The sequence below is a fragment of the Nipponia nippon genome, unplaced genomic scaffold, assembly GCF_047370975.1.
Source record: "Nipponia nippon isolate SJK-2023a ecotype South Korea unplaced genomic scaffold, ASM4737097v1 scaffold_1, whole genome shotgun sequence".
Lineage (NCBI taxonomy): Eukaryota > Metazoa > Chordata > Aves > Pelecaniformes > Threskiornithidae > Nipponia > Nipponia nippon.
In genome coordinates, this window is record NW_028262290.1 from 40,644,519 (window position 1) to 40,671,565 (window position 27,047).

Consider the following 27,047-nt stretch of genomic DNA (forward strand, 5'->3'; position numbering starts at 1 on the left):
AGTCTCAGCATCAATAGGGAACCATTTTAGAACTTCGGACAGTCTAGCTGATGAGAAGACCAAGTAAATAATCGTTTGCAAACTGGGTAACACACTTTGTGCTGGTTTTGGCTGGGATAGAGTTAATTTTCTTCACAATAGTTAGTATGGGGCTGTGTTTTGGATTTGTGCTGAAAACAGCGTTGATAATACAGGGATGTTTTCACTGTTGCTGAGCAGCGCTTACACAGAGTCAAGGCCTTTTCTGCTTCTCACCCCACCCCACCAGCGAGTAGGCTGGGTGTGCACAAGAAGCTGGGAGGGGACACAGCCAGGACAGCTGACCCCAACTGACCAAAGGGCTATTCCATACCATATGACGTCATGCTCAGCATATAAAGCTGGGGGAAGAAGAAGGAAGGGGGGGGGGGACGACGACGTTCAGAGTGATGGTGTTTTGTCTTCCCAAGTAACCATTACACATGATGGAGCCCTGCTTTCCTGGAGATGGCTGAACACCTGCCTGACGATGGGAAGTAGTGAATGAATTCTTTCTTTTGCTTTGCTTGCACGCAAGGCTTTGGCTTTACCTATTAAACTGTCACTATCTCAACCCAGGAGTTTTCTCACTTTTACTCTTCCAATTCTCTTCCCCATCCCACCGGGGGGTGCGTGAGCGAGTGGCTGCGTGGTGCTTAGTTGCCGGCTGGGGTTCAACCATGACACGCTTCAAAAATTTATAGTTGTATTTTCATCACCCAGTGTCTAAGAGCAGCCCGAATTCACCAGGGAATGGTCAAAAAACATCCTCTGCCCCGAAACCCAGCTAAAACATATAGAATACGAAAGAGGCTTAGAATCCAGAAACATCTCATATAATCATTGAGGTATGCACTTTTTACATTCGAGAAAAGTTCTTGAAGTGAATCCTGGAATATGGGCTGCTTTTTTTTTTAGTGATGTTTTCTCTGCTGTGATTCTTAACCAAAAACCAAAGCTCTTGAGAACACCTAAAATGAGGAGTCATATTCTCTTTATAAGGGAGAGATCTAGGTGCTTCTAAATGGTGATTCCAGATGTAACAAAATGTAACGAGAAAAATAATTAATATAATCCATTACTTTATGCATTCAGTCAATCCTTTTAAAATAAAATTACTGCTACAAAAGGTACTCAGAACATAAGGTAGTTGATCCACACGTGCTGCACATTGTCTTAGTCTAATTAGAAAAGGAAAGGTTTTAGATTCACCATAGAACTATGTCCAGTGACTGAAAGTAATTTAAAGTTAACATACTGCCTACAAATAAGAAAACACAAAAGCTGAAATCCAGAAAAGTCATAAATCTCTAACACTTACAAAATCATAACTGGTTAAATTTTACCTTTTATTTCCAATAAGCATTATAACCATGTTGGAATTGGAATGCTGACGAGCATCTTCTAACCAAGTTGTCAAGTGGTTGAAAGTGTCCCTCCTAAGTATGGAACAGAATGAAAATTAAAAGCAGTATTTCAAGAAATCTTTCTCTTCTGTTAGCTTCTCTACTTGAGTAACCAACTCATTTATTAGTACACATGCTCCAGGGATAAAAGCTAGTAATCCCTGTGTGAGAGGGAGAATAGGCAAACAAAAATTTAGTAAACAAGGAACATTAATGAACTCCGCCTAAAAAGTAATTGAAAACATTTGCTACAAAGAGTAAAGAGGTTTCTTACAGCTGTAAGAATCTGTAATTTTATATACGTATAAAATCTGCTGAACAAAATTTTTAAAGTCCCTAACGGCCTCAACTAATTCAAACAACAGTACAAATAATCACATGCTTATACAGTAATATTTGTTCTACTGAAGGGAGAAAACGGTTGAAAAATTTCTGTGAGTTTACAAACTGTGGATAATGAATTTAGCACCAAAGTCTTTTAAAGTAATGTACATGAATATGGCATGTTACAGATTTTACAGAATGTGTACACTAATTATTAAATCACATGCTTATAAAGCGTGTTTAAGGTTTCACAAGAGTAAAATCATCTATTTATGAACCAAAGATTCATTTACTGGAAAGCCAATGGAAAGAATACGTTGCTTCCTGATATTTAAAAATAAACAGGGAACAAAAGGAAAAACGTCTAGGAAATCTCTCTTAAAAGTTGTTGCTTAATTCAGCAACGAGACCCAAGATCCACAAACGGAGCCACACATCCTAATAGCATTTTGGAGCCTGAACATTTTCATAAACCAGGCACAGTACCCACAGTTTTGCAGATAAAAAGTTGTATAGAGACTTTATTCAATACAGCAGGAAAACCCTTAGTCACTTCTGCACAGCTGCTACAGAAAAAAAAAAAAAAAAAATCACACTAAAACCTGTATTTTCCCATCCTTATAAACACAGCAACGGTAGAAGTTTCCTGGTATGTTTATGTAACCAAACTTTGATGTTTTACTATTTCACTCCTTTGCAGAATGGCACTTCAGTAAAAAATCTGCTATAATTAAAGAAAAATTACAGCTCCTGGTAATAAAAACACTAGAAAGGAGTTAATGAAATATTTTAAGGCCTTTCTCAATAAAGGTGATCCAGAAGTTCATGGTCAAATAATTTTTATAAATTATTTTGTTTCATTCTTCCTGTGACTTTATGTGTACTTTTTCTCAACCACTATACAGACAAAATTGGAAGCATATCGTTTACATAGGCTATATCTTGATTTTGACCACTTAAGAAAAGTTAGCAAAACATTAGATTACAAGTATCTACACAAAAAGCCAAACTAAATTAAGCATTTTAACACTGCTATCTACCATAGCACAATTCTACAAAAACATAAAATTTTAATCCAGTTATACCTCCTCAGTATTCTCACCTTGTAATGTCATACACTAGTAAAGCCCCTGCTGCCCCTCTGTAGTATGACCGTGTAATGGAACGGAAGGACTCCTGCCCTGCCTGTAGAAGACAAAAGTTTCATTATTTCATATCTCAAATTTATTTTTTTAGTGCTGAAAACCACAAACTTAGAACCACATAATCATAGAATACTACTTTTGAGAGGACAGGGACAAGAAGGAGCATGGAAGGGAAATCAGAGAGGGGACAACTAGGGATAAAGTCTCTAACACTAGCAAGAGAAGGCACATAAGGAGAAGACACCAACTACAGCACAGTGCTGTTTAAAAAAAAAAAAAAAAATCGGAACAAGACCTCTAAACCTTTTTTGGCAATCCCTGACAACCCAATTTACTGAACGGCTTCACAATACATGAATCATTATTAGAGCACAGAATGGACTCCTAGCAACTAAGCTCTGAAGACAAATTTGAAAGGAAGCAAATAACCCAGAGCTTCACATTTGAATTCAATAACCCGCTCCCTGGGGCAGCTGTTGACACTAGAATAAATAAAGCCCATTGTAAATAAATGATGAATGACATCTTTACGCCCACCATCTGCTGGTGTAAAGGTTGTTGGAAGGCCAAGGATGCAGATTTTATCCGTTATATCATAAACTGCAGCCAGCTTTCAACAGTCTTCAGATGGAATTCTTTCAGTAATCATTTTATTATGAAAAAACAGAAAATGGTTCTGAATTCAATTTTACACAATTCTGCTCCACAGTTAATCAATTTCCTCTGTACTTGATAAATAATGCTTGTCAAACAGCTACAGGATGCAAGAGTCATCTTCATATGTACTGGTGAAAAACTTCAGAGATCCTACATAAATCAGATAGTTCTCACAGAAAAGTATTCTGTAAAAACCTCAGCACTTGAACATGCTCAAAAGAACACAGTCCTGAAAAATAAATATTCATAGTTGCAGACCTTGAGCTCCCCATGCTTATGTTTCTCAGAAGTGCTATCTAGCACCTGACAGTTCTTAGAAGAAACATTTACTTCTAATATTTAGTAATAAGAGAAGCTTTAGCATAATTCAAAAATAACACAGAACACGATTAAGAAATACTAATATTAATGCTAGAAAAAAAACAACACCATATGCAGTAAGATAGTTATGTGCAGAACTATAGGAAATTACCCTGATTTAAAACCATGAAAAGCAAGAATTAAATACTCATCGAATACAAGCTACCCTTCAGCCCTACCTACAAAATTAGTGTCCAGAGAACTTTCTCTTCTCACAGTTACTGTACTTCTTTTAATACAAGGTCTTCTTGAATTCAGGGAGAACTTGCTCTAGATTCTGTCATTGAACAAGAACAGTGGCACAACAAGTTTCGACATGTTCAGTCTTCAGAAAGCATCCTTATCTTCCAGAATCAGTTACTTCAGTTAAGAAAACACTTTATCTTAGCCATTCCAGTGGAAGAAGTTACAGAAGACAGACAATATACAGTTTCAACATGATTAGAATGCATTAGCATATACACTTGGCCAGGAGTCCAAGTGCATCTATATGTAAACTAAGATAATAAAATACAGACAATCTGCTAGAATGCACCAAGGAATAGTAAAACCCCAGGTTTTTAGCGCAATACTTGGTTCCCTACCCAGAAGCTCCACTAAGCTCTACAACTTTTTCTTGGTGTGGTGACTAGCTCAAGTACATGGTAGATGCATAAAACATTTTCCTCCTAACTAGACAACAGACAAGTTGTTGTTACCAGTGTATTCCATGTATTGCCTAAAATCATACTTGAAGTGGACTTAGCCTACCACATTAAGACTGTCTGTTTCACCTTCACAAATTCCACCCTGACACATGAAATCGTCTCACTGAACAAACCGTCAACCAAGACTGTCAGAGGGGTTCTAGCACATCTTAGAAGAATTTAAGAATTGCAAGTTCTTACAAGAATCACTTACTTACAAAAGTTCGGTATCTAAATCCTGAAAATACCGTAACATTTTTAATTGTGTCTCCCTTGCCCATAATGAAATTTAAATATCATTGCTTCCTGAAGGAAAGACTGGGGAAAGGGTGGAAAATGTTACCCCTTCTTCAAAGAAGATACAATCTTCCACACAGCGATAATGAATTTGTGCTTACATATATCAATAGACAATACAAACTGAATTCCCTTTCATTCTAAATAGAAGAAAATTGAGTTTCTTTACAGAAAGAAAAATTGAGTTTCTGTAAAGAAACTCCATGATAATTATGTGTATATAATATATATTTTTATATTATCTATAAGATAATAGAGGCACCTTATATATATCATTTACTGTCTATTTTAACAGTATCATCCTGAATGAGAGATCTAGAAGGTCAATATAGCAGGGTTAGACATGTAGAGTATACTCTACAGCTTTTTTTTAGTATCATTATTACTTTAAGCATTTTACATCTGACAATTTGCTCTCTGTGCCCCCCCCCCCCTTTTTCTTCCAAAGGGGACAAGCTGTTTCAAAGAAGATAAAAAACAAAAAAAGTGTAGGCTATTAGCCAAAATCAACTTTTTTAAAAAAAAAATACAAGTACGTTGTAATTGTACTTCATCAGTCTTGCAAAGTAGGACCAACCCAAGTTTAGCTACTTACTACAAGGAGCAACAGATAGAAGTAGCAGTATGGAAGCTCAGTATAAATTAAAACCAGCTTTGATACCAGAGAAAAGCCCTTTATCTTAAGTGGAATTAACATTGTTCTTACCACCCCCCCTTCCATGTTCCCTCAAAATCCAGCACTTTTTTTCCTCCTCCATATTAAAAAGCTTTTTTCATAGAATCACAGAATGGTTGAGGTGGGAAGGGACCTCTGGAGGTCATCTGGTCCAACCCCCCTGGCTCAAGCAGGGCCACTCAGAGCAGGTTGCCCAGGTCCGTGTCCAGATGGCTTTTGAAGATCTCCAAGGACAGAGACTCCACAGCCTCTCTGGGCAACCTGTGCCAGTGCTCAAGTGTGTGTGGGGGGGAGGTGGGGTGGTGGTGGTGCGTGGGGAACAGTAGCGGCAGTAGCCTCTAAAGGAATGTTAAACAGGTCATTTCCCTTCAAGGCCATATTACATCTAGTACAGGCAACGCAAGCCTTTGCTCCAAAGCAACCCCTGGTTATACCCACTTTCAGAGTCACACTGCAGTGGAAGCGGGAAGATTGAAGATCTTTTTGGTAACAGATAGACCATGACAGCTATTTCACATGTAGAAACTCTAGCTGAGACAGGGTTGCCTACGGGAAGCAATAAATGCATACAGAACAGGCCTGAACATGCATCCTCTCTCTTCAGAGAAAAAGGTGCTAGCTCTGATGTGAGTAGTTCACTAATCATGAAAAAAATGTGGGCCTCTGATAAACAAGTGATGTTTTATGTGCTAAGTAACATCCTTTTTGGCTGTTTTCTGGACTGTAAGCTTTCACAGTTCATATCATATTGGTTAATAAAAACAAACTTTCTGATATGAGAGACTTTATATAATCATAGTTCCAGGAGTTACAAGTCTTCAACACAGTACAAAAATCTTTATCCCTGCTTGAACTTATAACTGCATGGACATATAGCCCACGTGCTTCTCTAAACATACCTCCATATAGAGACCAAAATGCAATTTCAAAATAGTGATGTAAGCAGAACACGAAGCATTATCAATCACCTTAGGTCACTAAGATACACAGAGATTTAGGGCCTGCACTAAAGTTTTCAGGAACATTTAAGTTATGTAACTGTGTTACCACTGACACAGTATCTGTGGTAGATTTGAGAAAAGACTCCTAAGTGTTACTATTCCCATAGGAAATCTCGCTGTCATTTCCAAGTGTGTGGTGTAGTCACATAGCTGTCAGTTGCAAAATGTGCAGGCAAGTCTTTGCTATCAAAAAGGGTTCCTTGCAAATTCCTGAACTGCATATTTTTGAATCTATAGGGGGGGGGGGGGGGGGGGGCGGGGAAAGGCCATGATGTAGTACAAGAAAGCAGTTAGATCATGAAATAGGATCCACAACAGCGGATCTCCCTGGAAAACAGTCCATTAATTTTATTGAATTCTCTACTCTCAATGCTGAAGAACTTGGGAAGTTTCTTCAAGGACAAAGTTATGTGAGTACATCCCAGCAGGCCTTCAACATCCAAGCTGACCAATAGTTTTTATTGGAAAGAAACTTTATATATAGTATACATCCATAGGAAAAATGAGAAACTACAATGCACCATAGCTAGTAGCTCTAGACTCCTTCACTTTTAGAAGGGGCATACATGTGTGGTATGTTCAAACCCGGTGACAGAACACCTCATTCACACTGGGAATTATTGCTCGTTTAAACTAGGTTACACTTTTGTAAGCTGTAGAGAAAACTAAAAACACATCTAAGAAACAACCAGCTCACGCAAGTGTCACACTACCTATGACAACTGCGAGTTGGGAACTAATCCACAAAGCTGGTCCCTGCAACAAAATGTTCCAGAGAGAGTAGCAATACGTATCCTTTGAATATAGTTTTGAAAGTTATAAATAAATTTAACAGCCTTTTGGTCACATGGCAACTTGTTTATACAAATGCACTAATCTTTCTTGCAATCATGCCTCTACTCCAGAATACAGAGAATTTTAAGGTGATTTACTAGCATGTAGTACAAAGAATAGGCACAAAAGTAGTATAAAAATAAATAATTAAAAAAACCCCAAACCCTGCTGGTTTCCAGCAAAGACGTTCCCAAACAAGAACAGAACTAAAGACACTTGAGGAATCTGTAACAATTCAAGAATGTCAAAATTTATGTGGAGGATTCAGCCAAGCTACATGTTGCTTCAGAATAACCCTGTCAGCATCCTAATAATAACTGAAATTTCAAGAGGACTAAAGATCCCCAAGGGTGAAACTGTACATATATCTAAATAGTGATCATTTGTCCATACGCCTTTTCTTCTGATGTTGTTGAATGCATGCCATTTAGACATCCAAAGCAATTCCCAACACATCAGAGAAACAGAAAACTTTAGCCCTCCATAATTAGAAGTACCCTTATGATTTATTTCAGGTTATAAACATATTTGAAACCTTTAGATTTTAAGTAGCTACTCTCACTAAAATGGGAGTTCCGCTATGGACAAAAGGAAGCGATTCGCCCTCCTTCCATCTAAGGCCTTATCTGAAGCAAGAGCTTGCTCTATTACTGTAGAAAGCCACAGATAAACAGACAAGAAATCTATAACCAGTCAGAAAATAAAATACCAATAATATAGTATTTCAATAACCAAATACATTTAAGCACATGACAGACAAAGGTTTCTGAACACTAAGCTAGAAGGTGTATCAAGTTACCTTAGCTTCCTAAAGTGCCCTCATGGATGTGAAAAATAACTTAGCTACTGGCACTGAAGTTCAGATGATGGTCCTATTACACAAACTGCAACAGGAATAACTATTAAATGGACAAATTCCCCCCGGTTCCATGAATCCAGAAATAAGTTAATGCTCTCACATAGCAGCAAACACAATCTATGAACTGATGATCAAACTAGTTTCAGGCATCAAAATCGATCCTCTGCAAGTTCTTGATGTTACTTCACGGCAGTAAAACAAAGGGCCACGAGCACTGAGTCATCACAACTTCAGCTGTAAGATGTAGCTACATTTTTGCAGGTACAACGGTTAAAGAGCCAAATTAGTAAAAATTCAGTAGAAGAATTCACCAACTGCCCATGAACATAAAAATATGCTCTGACTACCAAAGCAAGTAGAAAATATCTTGCAGTAGACAATTAGTAAAGAACTCTCAGGCTTGAGCACTACATCCTAGCAATTAACAATATCACTAAGATGAAATGAATACTCATTTAATGAATTAAGGGAACTTTCTTTGGTTCTACTAGATCCAAATCGGTTGCAAATATATGAAAAATAACTGAATTTCCAAGAAGGATTAGTATATTCAGAATATCTGAAAGTGGATGGACAAGTCACACCATGGTTTTAGGGAAAAGAGACATGCCTTCAACAATTATGCCTTCCATCTTGCACAAACGTGCTATTTTGTGCAAGCTCTCAATGACTAGAAAACACTGTCAATTTAATTAGAAAGCTCATTTGTATGGAAACCAAGAAATTACTTGAAATTAGCTTATAAAAAAAAGAAAAGATGATTTCAGATACTTAGTCTTAGTCTGAGCAAGACTAAGGTGTTATAGAAACATAATAATGAATAAAAATTAAGATTTTTTTTATAACAGATGTCCATGAAATGAAGCAGAAATAGATATTAAAAAATTATTGTATTTAAATACACAATTCTCATTCATATCAATTTAATTCAGAGAACATAAGTAGTATTACTTAGTATCATCACTGATCTCTCCCCCTGCAGCGTCTGAGAGAACTTAAATTGCCTCTTTCAACTACTGCTTATTTTTGCTCACCAACAATGACTCGTTAGTAACAGTCAATACAATACAGAACATCCCCCTCAACAACAAAATGAAGGCTACTGACTCAGCCTGGTAACAAGCCCAGTATCTCTCTATAACAATGAAGTTCTTCTGAGGAGAAGCAATATTAGTATTTCTTGGTATTACACTGCCACAAGACAAACAACCTCATTTACACAGCTTGTTTAAACTCACAAAGCTTAATAGCTCCTAGAACAGACATTTTTATCCTTACCAGCTTCTATTGTCCACTTCTGGTTCTCTAAAAGTTATTTTTGTAACTGACACTAGCTCAAATACCATGCTTCCCCGAAAGAGTAGCTTAACTCCTCATAGTAGGCAATTACCAACTAACTGGTTTTGACAAAAATATTTCTCAGTCTATCCAACTATTGAAAGCCATTACTAAGATTAAAGACACAGGAAAGGAAATAAGCTAGAGACCAAAGATAGACAAGACAAATGAACGATTTGGTCCAATACCTGCACTCCCCTTGACTGACCTAAATGCACCAGAAAGGAAAAGTGAAACCCAAGGACTCACAGACCTAAAAACCTGGCCGTGCCACAGCACACATAGCAGCAAGCTTGCAGAGCCCAGCAGTGGGGAGACCAGGAGCAGCCTGCAGCTGGGAGAGAACAACAGGACACACTGTTTGCTGGTGTAGACATACCATCAGCAGTAGAGCCGAAACTGCAATACCTAACACTAAGTATGCAAGGGCCACACTGAATATCTTTCATGGAATGTGGGGTTTGGGGGTTTTGGTGTTGTTGGTTTGTTTTTTTTTTTCTGGTTCTTTTTTTTGTTGCTGCTGTTGTTTTTGGGTTGTTGGGTTTTTTCTCTTTTTTTTTTTTTAATCGGACTAGTTTTACCAGACTACCAGCTCACAGACCCAAATACTGGACTACGATTTCTAACGAGAACCCGTGGATTCCTTGAGCATATCTTCCAGTTCAGCCTCCTCTGAAAGGAATTCAGTTTGCATACTCCCACACGAAAACCAGACTGCAGTAAGCAGAGCTAACTTCTGTAACACACTCCTGATCCAAACTAAGATGCTAATGAAATAGTCAAATATTCTTGAGTTATGATACAAGAAGAGCACACAAATGGATCTCATAGACATGCAACAGTGTTAGCTTCAGCTGCCCCTGCAAGTTATGACATACTGCTGCAGTGAGGCATGCTGCAGGTTCCATACATTCCCATTATTAAGATACACCTTTCCTTGGAGCTGCAGTGATCTGTTGAAAACAACACAAACTGAGTACTCTCGCATAGAAATATCTGGCCAGAAAAATCTGAACTAAAGTGTTTGATTCTCTTAAGAAAGCTCGTCCTTATTCATTGTTACCCCATCAAAACAAATTCTATCCAGTTCACCACTTCTTATGTCTCTGCTCAAGATACACCCTGTTCAGTGATGGATTAAAAGCAGGTACGTAAGGCTAGCACTAAATCAGAGAAGTGCTGGTGCTGTGACACAGTAAGCACCAACTGAAAACATAAATGCTTCATGCGTTTCCTTAACCATAGGTGTAAAACGAACTTTCTTTTATCAAACAGAAATTGTTACAGCTTAATAAAAATGGAGATAGCACCAGTAACAGCTAGCAGTTTTTGCTAACAGAAAAAGAAATTCAAGAAATGCTCAACCCAGATACACAATACAGACATGGTAACCTTGGTCATTATGGACATTTTTGCATACCTTAACACTTGTAAGTAAAACATCTCTTGACAATTACCTCATCATATTTCTTATTTTGCTATTCCTTCAGCACCTTTGCACCCAAGATCAAAACTGAGACAGTGGAATTTAGACATGCTTACAAGCCCATATTGGATTAGAATAGAAATACCCCATGTTCTAAGAAATCAGATTGTATACAGTTAAAAATTTAACTATAGCCAATATACTAAGTCATTCATTGCTTACAACTTATAAATTATTAACTACAACACAAGTGTACAATCTGCTCAGTGTATGAATGCTTTTAATGAATATTTTTAATTCATGTATGATATAGTTAAGAAGCTAGTCAGATAAAATCCCTGTCCAAAAACAGTTTGTAAATTATAATCAAAAGCAATTCCATTGAAATTTTGGTTATCAGGCACTTTGCAAGCGTTCAGGAAACCAAACATTGCAAAGAGCTACTGAGTCAGAGGCACTAAGAAAAACACAATCTACTCAAAAATAGTTGAAGTTCATTTGTATCCAAGGAGCAGATAATAGCACATTAATAAAATCAGTTTGAAATCCAATGAAAGACAGTGGCTGCATTAGTAGTAAAATTAGTAATTTCGTCTACAGCTGCCTTCGCTAATGTATGTTCCTAACCTGAACCCCCTCAAAAGTCAAAGTCTGTTTTTTGGTAGGCTTTTCAAAACTTTAAGCTTTTACCAGTCCCTTCTTGACTGTCTGAAGTATTTACTATCTTCACGATTACAGTGAACTTGAGTTGTTGTCTTCTATGAAAACAGTGAGCTGTATCTTTTCTTCTACGTTGGAAATGCAAACACTTCCTCTAGAGAATTCTTGATTAAAGCTAGTAGACACACCACAATTTCCCAACAGGATGTTACATTAACCAGACCTTGCACAAATGCACAGAGAAAGACTATTTAGAGAAATATAAGTTCTTAATAATATAGAAAACTTTCACAAAAAAGTGAGGCAGCATGAATTCCAGTCTTAGAAATCTGACAAAGTGTTACTTGCAGAAGTAAAGTTACAGTGCAAACAGCAGAAATTTGCACTGTTTTAAGAATGCATCACACCAAAAAAGGAAATTTTAGCAAGTTTTTAATCTTCATAGAAACCAATGAAAGCTGCGAGACAAAGTACATAGTCTCACATGGGTGCTGATGACAGAGAGCTTAACCAGAAAAAAGGGAAAGCTAGCAGAGCCATACGTTTAAATAATTTCTATGATTTATTACTTACCGTATCCCATATCTGAAGCTTTATCTGTTTTCCATCAATAGTTATCATTCGAGCCCCAAATTCTACACCTGAATAGATTTTACAAAAGATTACATTATTAGCATGTATCAGAAAGAAGAACGGTCAAGTACTATGAAAGCAAGAATGTAAGTTTAAGTTAACTCAACATTGTCTTTGTAGGAAATAATCTCTTTCACAATCTGTTTTTAGTTAATTTTCCAGCTGCTTGAAAGAGCTGGAAAGTCTTTCAGAAGGAAGAAAACTGTTACTTTCCAAGTGCTTTAAAAATGCATTAATGAGAGCAAGTCTCAAGGAGACATTTCCTACAAAGTTTTCCAAACGATTTAGTAGCGGGATCAGAGGAAGAAAAACATGTCCATTTGAATGCAAACAGGAAATTGAAGTCGTAGTTATTTTAACACTCTACCAATGACAGATTGCTGAAGCCAATTTAGAAGAAATTAAACCTACAATTCTTTTATCAATAAAATATTCTATTAAGTGAGCATACAAATGTCCCCTTCAACAAGATAAATTTTATTACTATATTAATTAAAACTCATCTGCCTTTAAGAAAAAAAAAAATGCTTCCAAAATTCTAGCTAGTTAACCATCAAATTTAATAACTGAGGAAAAAATGAATGTATTTCAAATAAACAAAAGGAATTTCTTCAGTGGAAAAATTTAGCCTTTTGTACCATCTGTTAAAGCAACTTTAAGATCATTAACAGTAAATTAAGCATAAATTGAGGCTATTATTACAGTAGTTAAAATCTGACAAATGCCTAGAGCTAGTGGACGTACTTAAAGGCTATGAAGTTTCCATTAATCTACGCTTCATAATCCATTATTTCAGAAAAAAAAAAAAAAGATCTGGTAGCTTAAGTTTTGTCTAAAATTGGTCACCATCTAGACTTGGACTGAAGTCTTCCAATTAAGCAGCCCTGAAGTATTCCAAACATCTCTTCAAAAGCTCGTTTAGAATATTTGGGGGGACAGCATTGCTTTCTGCAGAATAACTTTTGGGGAAGGGGACGGGGAGGAACCACTCTCCCCCACACAGGATACCTGAGCCAAATAAAAGCCGTGGGCCAACGACCACTGTGCTCTATTTAGCATCCAAATAACTTGCAGTAATTGTATGCAAACAAGTTGAAAGAATGAAGGGTGAGGGGCAGAAAGAAGGTGAATGACAATGCTCTCTCTGAAGTTGATTGCAAAGCCAGGGGAAGATCCTTGGAGGACTACAAGTGCCAACGCTGCAGGTATTACTTGAACTCAAAATGCAGTTTGGGAGCTGCTGATTTAAATCCAGCGATCATCCTAAATGTTTAGCTTCTACACACAACTCCATAGAAGAATTAAAAGAATATTTATTCTGTTCCATCAAAATACCTGCTGAGAGAAATTTCTGAATTTGAAACACAACACACAGTTTGATAGTAAGTTTGTTCTCTTAAAGAAGGAATAGAAGCTGTTCAGGTTTACAGTAAGGGCATGTCCTAAGGGCAATGGGCAAACCAAACAGAATGTTTACAGTGATTTTTGTCACCCATATCTACCTACAAATGTTGTGGGATTTTTTTCAGTTGGGTTTTTGTGTGTGTGTTTGGTTTTTGTTGTTGGGTTTGGTTTTGGTGGGGGGGTGGGTGTGGTTTGTTTTTTGGGGGGGTTGTTTTGTTCCCCCCCCCCAACTGCATCAATGCAGCTTCTCCCTCCCTCCTTCATTTCTTTTAATAACAGATACTTCATTTCCCAAATGAAAAATAAATTGAGATAGTTGTTGCACTGTAACCTCTTTTAGAATACACTAGTACAATTATGCACAATTCTGAATGTAGCTCAAAGACAGACAGAATACACAGAAGCGGGTATTTTTCTATCTCTACCCCCTGCCTTGTTTTCATTAGAGACGAAGTTTCTCTCTGAATTTTTTCAATCTTAGAGATAACATTTTAGGCTAGCTATACTAAAATTTGGGGCTGAATTTTGCACAACTCTAGATGAAATGTCTTTTTTCCACATGTTCAATTTCCGTTTCCCTTCTCCTCTCCTGAGTTGCTCACAGCAGGAATCAAATCTGCACTCGCATAGGCTAAAATCATTGTATTATATTGAAAAAAGTTAGGCTATGTAACACAAGCCTTTCTATTCCATCTACAGGTTCTCAGGAGTTTCAACATCATCAGTTGGAAGTGCATTAGGTAACATCAACCCATCCCATTTCCCTGCCTGGGCATTCCTATGACTTTGAACCCATGTTCTTTATTTATCTCTGTCTTTCTGAATCTGTTTGGGTACTTGGGAAAAGCATTCTCCTAGCCAAAACACACACGCATGCCCTATTAATTAAGTGAAAGGAGGCTGCTTCCAGCCTACACCCCTTCTTCCCCTTTCCAAGCAGCTTCCCATGCTCCATTCCTACATCCCTCATTATGTTGCTACCTAGGTTCACCTTCTCATCCTGCTAGCTTCAGTTTCTGCTTCCAGATTTCAGCTAGCTATATGCCAGGCAAAGAACTGGCACTACAACCACCCTGCTGAGGTGAAGCTGTTTCCCACAGCCTATCAGCTTGCTGATGTGACAGGGCTGCCAAAGGCATAAGTGATATATAAGGTGTCATATATTTGGCAGGCCTGAAGAAGAAAAGATGACAATAACTCATGCCTCCCTAAAGAATTCAGGCTCTTTATTCAGCCAGCCTATCTGCTGCCAAGACCTCAGAAATGTCTGAAAACTGATGTTAGCCTAAGAATTTGAATTATATTAGACAGCCACACACAAGGTGTGGGAGGGCTGTAAAGAGAGAAAGGGAAGCCATAACCAAACCACCTGACACATTTTGTTACATGAAGAATATTTGTTTATATTTCAAGCATCTATTTCAGTACTCCCAAACACAAGAAGCCTACCTATTCCAGGGCACACACTAAAAATAGAGACTAGGGATACATTTTGTGCAAGGCTCACCACAATTAGAGCTGATACGTTCCTTGAAATAACATCAAGAAGTTCAAAGGTTCTGCAACCTTATCAGAGGCTAGCATCTGTTATGCTTAACACTGAAACTGATCTGAAGACTAAGCTTGCCTACAGAAGAATTTATTCCCACGCTATTCCTCACATTTTGTGTGGAAAAATAAAGTTTGTATCATTTACTGCAGTTAGATCAGAGGCAATGCATTTTGTCAACACGTGTTTGTTTCCCCTAGTATCAATATCAAATAATACCTAATACAAATGGTCCACATCCAATTGAGGACTCAGGAAGAAAACCCCCTGTCCCTTCCAAAACAGTGAATAGCTTCACACTTCAATCCTTCTCTATCCAGAAGTTAGTCTTCCCAAATAGTAAATTTTTTTATTCATCTTTAAGGTTAAGTTTGCTTTAGTTTATCTGTAACTTGTCTTCAAGGTTCTGTGGCTAGGCTAATATTGTATTCCCTAGTGAAAAATATGCCATTTGCATCACCATCAATGCATTTCAAGATTGGCCAATTCTGCTTCCATGCCCAGTTTTTAGATTTTCTGAAGAGACAGTTGAGATGCTACAGCTATGAATTTTTTTAACTGTTTCAGATTCTACCTTCCCAATAATAAAAAAGGCCTCCACTTGGCTTTATCATCCAAGAAATATTCATAAACTAAACATTCACTGTGACCTTAATACAGCACAAATCCTACGTTACCACAGCAGAACAAACTCATAAATGCATGCTGAGGTACCCTAGCTGTTTAATCATTAGCATTGTGGGGGACAAAAGAGACCTACCAATAGTGAGATCGTGGACTGGTTGAAACCGCTTGTCTGTAAACTGTAACAATAAACATGATTTCCCAACACCTGAAAAAAAGAAAAGAAAGAAGTTTTAAGCAAATAAAAAAAAAAATCTGTTAAGAACCAATAGAAATTAATGTAAGTGAATGGTATATATTGTTTAAAACTCATTACTAGAACTTGAGATACTAGACTTCACCTACTTGGAAGTGTATGCAACTTTTTCATAATGTAACAGGTTTTAAAGTTCCAGAAATATTAAAGTCAAAGCAGTTATTTTCAAAAATTGAACAAAAATTAATTCCTCTTTTGAGAAAGCAGTTCTGCTTTTAAAATTAAGCAGAAAAAAGTTTCCTAACAGACCTTCAAAGTATCTTTTCACATCCTCTCTCCACAGTAACTACAGGTCTTGTTGCTCCTCACAACCCTACATCTCCTTCCCCCTCACTACTTTCAGCTTTCTTCCAAGCTAACTAGATCCCCAAGAGCACCTCACTCCCACCTACCTCCTTAATTTATCAGCTGAGGTAACAGCAGTACATGTATGGCTGCTTACAACCACTATGTGTTTCTGCCCACTGGCTCCAAATAGGCCAAAAAATAGTCCAAGCAGAATTGGCAACAGCTGAGCTCATATTACAGCCAGCCAGAAAACCCAAACGTTTCCCCCCCGCAGACATCCTGATTCCAGACCCAAAGGGGTTAACTACTTCACATTACAGGGACACTGGTCAGCAAAAAGGCAATTTCTTCTGTTCCAGAAAGCACAGAAAAGCAAAAGTTAATGCAGTCAATAGGAGTACTCAAACTACCTAGGTTTGTAAACATAATACTTTTTACAGTTAATTTTTCCTTGTTCTTTTACTTGAAGGGGTCATTCTTCCCATCCTACTCAGTCAAATTTCAGATTTTCATCCTTTTAAAACTTGACAGTCATACATTAGTTTACAAACATTTAAACTCTGAACTATATCACATAACATACAATACTGCAGCATCTGAGTTCCCGCTCTACTTTGCTTTATCTGTCCAGCAAGATAAGGCTATTTTAGCCACATACTAGAGGTCAGCAACAGCTGATGAAGAGTGACATATCTGGTAATAAAAGACAGCAAACAAAGGGATAAGGAAAAGAACCATACTGCAAGACGCAAGATATGCATACCAGAGGTTTGCATATAGTGACATTGATCTTTCTACTACTAAACTCTTCATTTTTCAAGTTTTTTAGTATGTTTCATGAGGATATAATTGTAACCACTGCCCACCTGTCATTTTGGTCTTAAAAGCTAAGTGGCCAGTTTCTATCACACCTAACAGAAATAGGAGACTTGCATTTAATTTTGTCACAAAATGAGTTGTGACAAATTGATGACACTCTGAGATTAATATCCCAAGTGATGCAGCAATTCCAGCAGCCTAAGCCAGTTGTTGGTGCTGCTATCCCTACTCTCTTCCCTACAGCATGTTCGTGCCCCTTTCTCCACATTGCTTCAGAACTCATCTAAGCCATTTCAGTTGTCTGCTGGGTTTGCACGCTAACCTGACAAGAACAGTGACAAAGCAAACAGAAAGGGCTTCATGCAGGGTCAGACAAGCATGAGAGTTAGTTCAAATGAGGGAAGAGAAATGCAGCAGCCAGCAGATCAACAGCTTAGAGTGGCATGGAACTACAGCCCAAGGCAAAGTTTGCAGCACTGGTCTTAACAGATCTCTTTTCTGTAGCTTTCTGGCTTATGATAGCAAGCTGTCAGAACATAAGCAGCTTGTAAGCACATATAGATTTTGTTCAACAAAATCACTGGACTTACGAGAAATGGATGAGGAATGGGGGAGAGCGCTGGAGGTAAGAAAGAAACAGGAAGAAGGACAGGCAGAATACTGGAGCCGTAGGGACAGAGAACAAAATTCTAAGGAACCTTAAAATGTTCAAAATTCTTCTACTCACAGAACACTGTTTAAATACACAGATAATTTTTATACCACCAATGAAATACAGCTGCCCCATCGCAAAACATAATCACTATCCCACTTACAAAAAACAACCTATAAATCACACCAGAAATGGAATGTTGAATACCTTTTGCCATTAACTTTACAAAGTGATTTCAGTATCATTGCATAAACCAGAATCTCAAAACTATCCAATATTCCTGCACATATCTTATAAACATTAGAAAAATATTTCAAAATCTAATCAACAAAGTGACACTCGATTAGGTGTCCCAGCACTAGTTCTCAAGTGGCAATCTGATATTTCTTCTTCTTGTAAGGCTGGTGACCAGCTTATTGGTTCAGGAGAACATACAAACACTAGCGTCAGCACACAGAAGATGACAGACAACCACAGCCCCTTTGATGCAAGCCCTGTCTCAAACTGGCACAAGATGACTGCACTTTTAGTTACTTCTATGTAGCAGGCCTTTTAGGAGCAGACTGATGGGTTCACACGCAGAAACAGAAGAAATAACTAGTTTCTGTTTAGTGCCATTCCTGCCACTTCAGAACCTTCCAGCAAAAAACATCTGGAAGTCCCTAAGTTTTGTACTGTTGACCGAAGAGAGGTTCAAAAAGTTGCAAACGAAGCTGTAGCACCCGTTAAGTTTAGGTTATAATCTGTTTTAGATACTACTTACAAATATTTTATTGCCTATATTTAATCATAACATTTAGTTTTAATTTTATAGTTTTAAGACATTGCAAGTTTGTAACAGGAAGGTTCTTACATGAATAGCTTGTGGCCCGTTCACTTCCAAAGCCTGAGCAGACTGTGCTACCATAGACACAGCCAGGAACCTGTATCAGGAACAGGCGCTGTATATGAAGTCCCGAGCAGTTTACCATCTTGTGACATAAATAGATGCTGCAAAGATCCATTAACAGTTGCATGGCAGCTAATTCCATGGCATACAAATGGTTTAAAGTAACTACACTGGTTAACTCTAAGAGCAAAGTGACTGGGTATCTCATTCACTTAGCACCGTAAATCTTATACCTGAAATGAGGCATACAGTCTGGGAAAAGTAGTTGAGCATGTCTTATGATAGCCAATTGTAGAACACAAAAGGGACAAATTCAGTTATTTATTAACTCGTTCTCCATTTTACTGCCACAATTACTTTAATATACCTTCAGATAAACCACCTCCGAAGGGGAAAAAAAAAAAAATCTCAATATCTTGAAACAAGAAATGAGCAGAGCTTGGATACACTTCACCAACACAGTAAACAAAAGCCCTTGCTTAGGAACAAATTAAAACAATGGATTATGTGCTCAGAGGGGAGCAGCATGCTTCTTTTCAAGTGCCTGTTCTAGGACCCCTTCATCACTTTTTAGACCCAAAGAGTGATGGGAAGTGGAACTTGTGCTACAAGTTTTACCTCCGGCTCTGAATTCCAAACTATCAGCCTGAGCCAGTTCTCTAAATTCCTCTGCCTCCCTTAACAGCTTCCTCTTTATCTGGGTGCTACTCTGCAGCCAGTTTCTGTAGGCCAGAGCTTTGCTGTTGTCCACCTTGGCCCAGCCATGCTCCAACACCTCCCTTCCTTATATCAACACTAGTGTGTTCATTTCACTGCCCGGCAAGCCAGAATGGCTAAGTGGCAAAGCTAACCTCTCCCTTCTCACTCGTAAGGTTATGCAATGAGCTAAGCTGAGAAACGGATCCAGCATAAAACTACAGTCACCCAAAACACTAGTATGTGCATGAGACTAGGGCTACAAAACACACAGCAAAGGGAAGGGTTGTTCTTTTCAGTAGCAGGCTGCACTCATGGCAATTAAAAAAGCAGCTCTGGAACCATAGCACAGGTGATGATACAGCTGAGCTAGTTAAATGGCTTTTGCTAAGGAAGCTGACTTGCATCCTTCTCCCCTTTCAGCTCCTGTGACTCCCTGTGAATAGGGCAAGGAAAGTTCAGTTGTCAGCTGCAAAGTCAGAGGTGCACTACTGTCAACATGAGGAAAACTTCCTGGCTTTTCTTACCACTAGATGAACCTCATCAGTGCTCCTTCCACTGATGTTTGAGTGTCTTAGAAAGCTGATCTGGCTCAAAACTAAAAATGCCTAAAAAAGGGGGGGAGAGGGGGCTAAGATAATTTCCTTACTTGTTCACATAAGCACCACTATAGCCCAAGAAAGGTGACAAGAGGAAAAGAACTACAGTAGTAGTCATCCCAACCTGGCTATCAAAACTGAATCCTGAAGACAAATCTCTTCAGTTAATCTGCTAGCTGCCTCTGATGGGTAGACTCACTCCTTCCCACACAATTCCACCTCCTTACTCAAAATGGCTCTTACACTTTTCTGACCATGCTTGCTATTTGTTTAGTTTTGTTTTTTAAATCATCTTTGCGAGCTGAACTGGCTCTCTGAAGGATCACACAAGCACTGATGCTGACAGCTAAGAAGGAGAAGTTCACCGCCAAGACAAGGAGAGGTAACCAGGTCCACCCATTTTGGCAGCAGATAAACATTGGCTTAACTCAGTCATCTCACAGAGCTGCATTTTTCTTGTTCTTGCTTCACAAGACAGGGTGATCAATCAGCCCACCGCTCACAGAAATCAAGATCTGCTCCCCCTTTGATATCTTGCTCTCACTGATCCTCCTAGGTCCAGTTTCCTCCCTTGAAAGTACTCCAGATCTTGGTAAGCACTTCCCCAGGCCAACTCAGCTGATTCAGCCACCAAGCAAAAAGTTAAGCCAAAAAGTAGGTAGTTTTCTACTGCGTTAGCAGGTTGGTTCAGCTCATGGTAGACTATCAAAGTCACCACAAGGGGAGCAAGACCTCCTCCCTTCACGTGTAATCAACTACGTCAGCTTGGAAACCCCAATACCAACTGAGCTGAAATGGGCTTCCAGCTTCTCTTACCTCCCTTTAGAAAACAAACAAAAATAAACCTTTAAAAAGGCTAAGGACTGTCTCAAACAACAGACAAGTCTCAACATAGATTTTAAAACCAACTCAGATTTAAAACAGGTAATTAAATAGTACAAATGTCACAAAATATATACCTCTAACCTGACTTATGAGCTACTTCTAGTTATTTCTAGTAGGCTGCACAGCTTCCAGATATTTAATAACCCCTTTTCTTATCACAGGCTGCAGCTCATTCTCTCTCTCCTTCCTTTCCAACCACAGCATCTTTATGCAACTCAGCAAAGTGCAATATTACCCTTTCACAAGCCTAAGCATAATGAGACATTAACCGAAAGCAAAGATTTTTCTTAACCTCTTTTCAGCCAGTTATCTGTTAGTCACACCTCTGTCATCAAATGGGAAAATTTTATTTAAATTAATAGGAAGGACAAACTACAAAATTCCAAACTGCCAGTTATAGAGCAAAGGGACTTCACATACCAATTATAGCATGGACAAAAAGGGAAAAAATAACCTCTAAAATCCTTCACAATGGCTACATAAGTTTGGGGAAAGTAATGTCATAAAAATGGCTTTTTAACTCCTTTAAAGATGATTCAGCTTCAATACTTAGATAAATAAACATTGCTGTAAATTATTTACAACAGCATATCTGAAGCCAATGACCTAAGTTTTCCTTTCTACATAAAAACTAGTGCAGACTTATGAACTGAAAGGAGCTGTTCAGCTTTATCACATTTCATTTAGTATGGCACTACCCAACTGCTAACTCTGCAGGTTTTAAAAATAAATAAGTAAAAATTCTTTCCAAACAAAATTCAACTACATGAGTCTGTAGAAAACCTCTTCGTGTCCTGGATGATCACAAAAGACTTAGAAAACTGCCAGCCAGTCATAATAAAACAGTTTTAGTCAAGGTTGCGGGGGTGGGGTTGTTGGTTTTTTCCTTGTTGGTTTTTTTTTTTTGGGGGGGGGGGGTAATTAAAGGTTAGAACTAGTACAAGGATGCACAGTAACAGTCTCATGAAACCATTTGTATGGGCAACTACTTGCAGTTTGTTATTTCTAGTTCACTTTTTCTTAAGAGGCTAAGATGTACTTACACAACACCTAATACCTGCTCTTTTAGGGATCAAAGTACAATCGAAAGGGTCTCAAAGTAAGATATAAGTAGTACAGATCAGTACTCTGGTTTTCAGTACGAACAAGTTCTCAAACTATCATGGGGTGTTAACACCAGCTCTAGTGGGATGAAAACCCGTTTAGTTAAGAAGTATTTTTACATACTCCTAGAAAATAAAGGCAAGAGGCTCTGGTCTTGCACACTGCTAGCTAATAACAGCTGCTGTTTCAGAACAATGTGCACTGACACTAGAAACATTTCACAAGGAGGCCTGAAAAATAAAGCCAATTCAATTGCTTAATTTCAACATTTGAGAATCTCCTAGACAAGTGAAATGGTTGACTAGACAGCTTAGTTTACTCTAAGGAATAAGGAGAATTAGATCACCAAACAATTATATTTTCTTTCATCATCTCCCCCTAATAAGAATAACTTTGAGATATTGTTGGTTTATAACCATCAACTACCTGCAGAAATTGAAAGGCAAGTGGAAGTTCATTACACAAGAAGCTCTGAGGCTTGCTGAACTAACACATTCAAGGAAAGTGGAAGACAGACCTGCTTATGGAAGATGCAGCAACACTGATCATTACAAGACATTTAGATGGGATACAACTGACAAGTTATGCTGGTGGCAAGAAACCTGACCATTGTAAAACTGGTATTTCAGGCATACTGCAGTTCAGTAGCATTCTCTGGTGGAATCTAGTAAATATACTCCAATATAAGAAAATCTTGTTTAATGCATATTAAAAATTCTGGAAAAAAAATCCAGCTCTAGTCTTCACAGAAATCTCACATATTTATTCCCATGTGGTACACTGCTGGTAACAGAAACATTCAAGCAGAAAAGAAGATTTCACCATCATATAGAAAAACTTCTAAGTAAAAAAATGACAGACTTTCAGTCACCAACTGCAAAAACAGGCAATACTTGTGTGCAAAGTGTTCACCCTGGCTCAGATCCAAGTCCACCTCAACTGGTGGCCAAAAGCACATGTGTAGGGAAGAGTGGATGAACACACCAACTCCTACCAGCAATCAAAATGAAACACACACTATCAACCACCACGGCAAAGGTCTCAGAGCCGCAGGCAGAATGCACCACATATGCCTCTAAATGCATTTGCAAACTCCTATGATGTTTTGGAAACATCCAGATCAAGATTTTTCCTGGTTAACTCTCACAGCAGTCAGTATTCCGTAATACTTGCATTCTTCTCTTAAAGATACCAACTCCATGAAATTCCACAGCTACTGTTCCACTGATAAAATGCAAAAACCATGCAGATTTATGACAATGTTGTTTGAGTACCTGAAAGACAGCCATGCCATTTCAGGTCTCTCCCACAACAGAAAACTAACTAGATCTTAAACCAGTTCCAACTACACAGAAGACACGTATTTATATATATATATATATATATATAAATAAAATGTAACAACCATAATAGAATCAATCTCACGTTCATGAAGTTACCGTGCCTGAAGTACCAGCAAAACAAAAAGTCACGGAATGTCAATGACCAACGAAGCAAGCAATGCAAGGGGACAACAGCTGTTGAGCAAAAAGCAGTCTTGCACAGTCAGTTTCCGTGGCTGTCATTTTAAGAGACTGAGATCATACTGAATTCCTGTGTTTAAGTAGATGAAAGTATGTGGAATCACAATTCAGAGAAGACACATGCAAGTGTCTTGTATAACTGCAGGGGTTTTTCGTTGGTTTGTTCACGGCTCGCATAACCCACTTTGTTTTGTAGCGCTGAAAAGGAAGATGAGCTAAATGTTAGCATCTGTCTTTAGCTGATGCTGTCTTACTTTTCTCCTACAGTTTGTTTACAACTAATTGCTGAGTCACCAGGCAGCTGATCCATTTCCAAAGACTCTAAATCAAATCCCAGAGATAACATGGCCTGCAAGGCCACTAGCATATCCTCACTGGCTGGAATGCAGTGGCAGACCACCACTGGAACTGAAGAGGACAGACCCAATCCACTCTTAATTTCCATCTGCAGAGCTGTGAGCTCAACTGCCTTCGTCTGAAGAACAGTAGTAACACCTAAACCATCACAGTCATTTTGGCAACAAACAACTGTGCACAACATAAATTGGCTCTTCAGTACTAGCTATATTAGAATACTTAAAAGGCTCATAGGAGATCTAAATAAAAGCAAAACCAACTTACCACTATTGGCATATTTAATTCACTTCCAAGAATGATCATTGCAGCAGTTTTAATTAGCTTCCTGTAGCAACTCTGAATAAAAGCCACAGGAATTTAAAAAAAACAACAACAACAACAAAAAAAACTTATGAGCTGTTCTCGTTCTGTGTTTCCCTTCTCTATCTCACTTTTCCCATATTTGACTCTTAAGCAGCTGAAACAACTTCAGAAGCAACACACATCCATTCTATATTTCACATTTCAAGCAAAAGCACAGCACAGGCTGAGGATATTTCATTGTAAAAATTTAATCAGTATATGATCAATGACCAAACCAATTGTTTGCCACAGTCTCTACCACTTTATCGATTATAGTTTTTAGAGATGCATCAGAACTGGCCACTGTCATTCTGAATTCTGCACTAACATTTTGCATCACCCTGGGCAGACAAATCTCTTCTTACTTCCCCTGAATCTGCTCAGGTAATCTCCTGTCCTCTGGTTTAATGAACTGCCACTCAGCTAAATACTCAAGAAAAATCAGAATTTTTGCTTGTCATCTACAACCTAATGCTTCCAACACGGTCATTATAACTGTGATATATTTCTTAAGATTTGTTTGTACTACATGTGCTACTGCAGTAGTCTAAAAAAGCATCCAGAGTTTAAGTGGAGGTTTAAAAAAAAAAAAGATAAAATCACATAGTAGTTGCATCCAGTGTATTTAACAACCTCATGTGTAATGCAACTGTAGTGTATTATTATACTCCAGCAACAGATGATTTGGTTCATAGGTATGAAGTACAATTATGCAGGTATCTTTAGAAGAGCATGTAAAATGACAGCTGTATCATCAAACTTATTAAAGAAGGCATTTATTCAGGTATGAGGAAAACAACAAGAAAGATGCACAATACACAGTCACAATAGTTAACTATGTTAGTTACCTTGTCCTGACAACAGTTTGATGAAAGTATGCTACGTATACCCACACTATGCTGTGGAAGCATAGCGTATATTGGCAAAAGGGCTTCAAACAGCAATTCCTATCAGCATATGGTCATGCCTGCAGCATTCGTAAGCATTGTTATTCGTTACAGAGCAGCCAATGATAAATAGAATGGAGCAAGTTTTTAAAAAGTGACAAGTAGGTGAGGAAGGGAAGAGACCACAGAAGCAACCTGAAACATCTGAGAAAGAAGCAGTAAAAAAACCCCAAAAAACAGTTCCTGTAAATTAGAAGGAAAGAGCCAGGGCTTTTAATTTTCCTCTGACAGCATGTCTCAACACTTTAACAGTTTGCTACAGCACCTCCAGCCAGGGCTGGAAAGGGCATCCTTGTGGCCTGAGCTGAAGGTACCTCACAGCATCAGTCTCGGCCTCGCCACAAAACTGCGGGGTGGCATGCGGCACCTCTCAGGCCTCACTGCTGCGGGGATGCAAATACGGGACACTACCCGGGTGCAAGTTTTGCAGTGACAGCGCCTTCTTCCTCCCCCCTCCCCCGCTCCGATGCCGCAGCCAGGGGCGTGACACAGCCCGACCTGCCCCGCGGCCTGTCAGCCAGGCCCGCAGGCGGCTGCCAGGCTTCCAGGCCTGCCGCGGGGCCCAAGGCCGCCGGGCGCGGAGCTGCCGAGAGGCAGGCCGAGGCCCCGGGCGGGGCCCAGCGCAGAGGCGGGGGGAGCCGCCTCTTCGCGCACAGCCACCACGTCGACGACGCCAGCACTGCGGAAATGGGAGCGAGGGAGCCGGGCCCTGCTCTCTGCTCCGCTCCGCCCGCCCGCCCGCCCCCCCGCTCCCGGGGCGGCCTCGCCTCGCCTCCCCGCCCCCGCCGCTTACCTGTGTCCCCGATGATGATATACTTGAAGAGATAGGCGTAGGCCATGGCCGCCCGCTCCCCGGCTCGCCGGCTCTCGCTCGCTCCTTCCGGACGCGCGCGCTCTCCCCCCGCCCCCGCTGTCAGGGCTCGCGCTGCGGAGAGGTGCAAACGGTTAACGGCCACCGGGCGGCGGCCCGCTCCCGCTGGGCGCCTCCGCGGGCACCGCTCGCTCGCTCCCTCCTACCTCCGCCCCTGCGCCGGCGGGCTCGGTCGCTGCTGCTGCTGCCCTCCCGCCGCTCCCCGAGGCGCCGGGGAAGGCAGACGCGGCGGCGGGAAGAGCGGGCGGCGAGAACAATAACAGGCGCCGAGCGGCCCCGGACCCCTCCGGCAACGTCACGCTCCCACCTCCTCGCTACGCCCCGCCCCCGACCCGGAAGTGCTGAGGTAGCCGCTGGCCCGGCGCGCGGGGCCGCCTCCCGCCGGCGTGGGGGCGGGGCTCCGCCGCCCGCCCCGGCGCCCGGTGGGGCTGAGGGAAGGCGGCGTCTCCGGGCCGGCGGGGGTCTCGTTGCGGGGGTTGCTCGGCCTGATCCCCCCGCTCTCCGCCGGTCTAGCGGGTGGCGCGGCCTGGCGCCGCGATTTTTCCTTCGCCTTGGTGGGAGGAATAAGTGAGAGGGCGCTGCGGACCCGGGAGGCCGGGGGTCTCCTCAGAGAGGGGCGGCGCGGCGGCGGGGGGAAGGTTGCCTTGCGGGGGGAGGCTGGGAAAAGGAGAATGGCGGCAGGCGGGGCTTTGTTAGGCGCTGCCGAGCTCCTGGTTTGCAGCAGGGTCGCGGGTGCTGAAGTAGGAGGGTGGGGGGCAGTTTGTGGGCAAAAACCCAGCGCTGCCATTGGAAGCATTTGTGGCGTTTCTGGCTGAGAGGATCCAGGGAAAAAAGCTTGATCTAAGGCTGCGGATCCAGCTCTGAGCTAGAGAAGCCTTTAAGCAGAAACACTTCATTTATGAACAGTTTATTTTCATCATCA

The 27,047-nt window shown here is 40.0% G+C and overlaps 1 protein-coding gene across 1 annotated transcript in view; it reads right to left on the reverse strand.

Annotated features, from left to right (window-relative positions):
* RAB2A (RAB2A, member RAS oncogene family) overlaps positions 1–26,453 on the reverse strand; it is a 44,984-nt gene extending 18,531 nt beyond the window's left edge. The window contains exons 1-6 of the mRNA XM_087752718.1: positions 26,272–26,453; positions 26,048–26,179; positions 16,034–16,105; positions 12,261–12,328; positions 2,851–2,933; positions 1,365–1,457 (exon numbers count right to left, since the gene is read on the reverse strand). Of these exons, the coding sequence (XP_087608844.1) occupies positions 1,365–1,457; positions 2,851–2,933; positions 12,261–12,328; positions 16,034–16,105; positions 26,048–26,093 (362 nt within the window). The 5' untranslated portion in view covers positions 26,094–26,179; positions 26,272–26,453. The remainder of the gene's footprint in view (positions 1–1,364; positions 1,458–2,850; positions 2,934–12,260; positions 12,329–16,033; positions 16,106–26,047; positions 26,180–26,271) is intronic.
* Between the last annotated feature and the right edge of the window lie 594 nt (positions 26,454–27,047).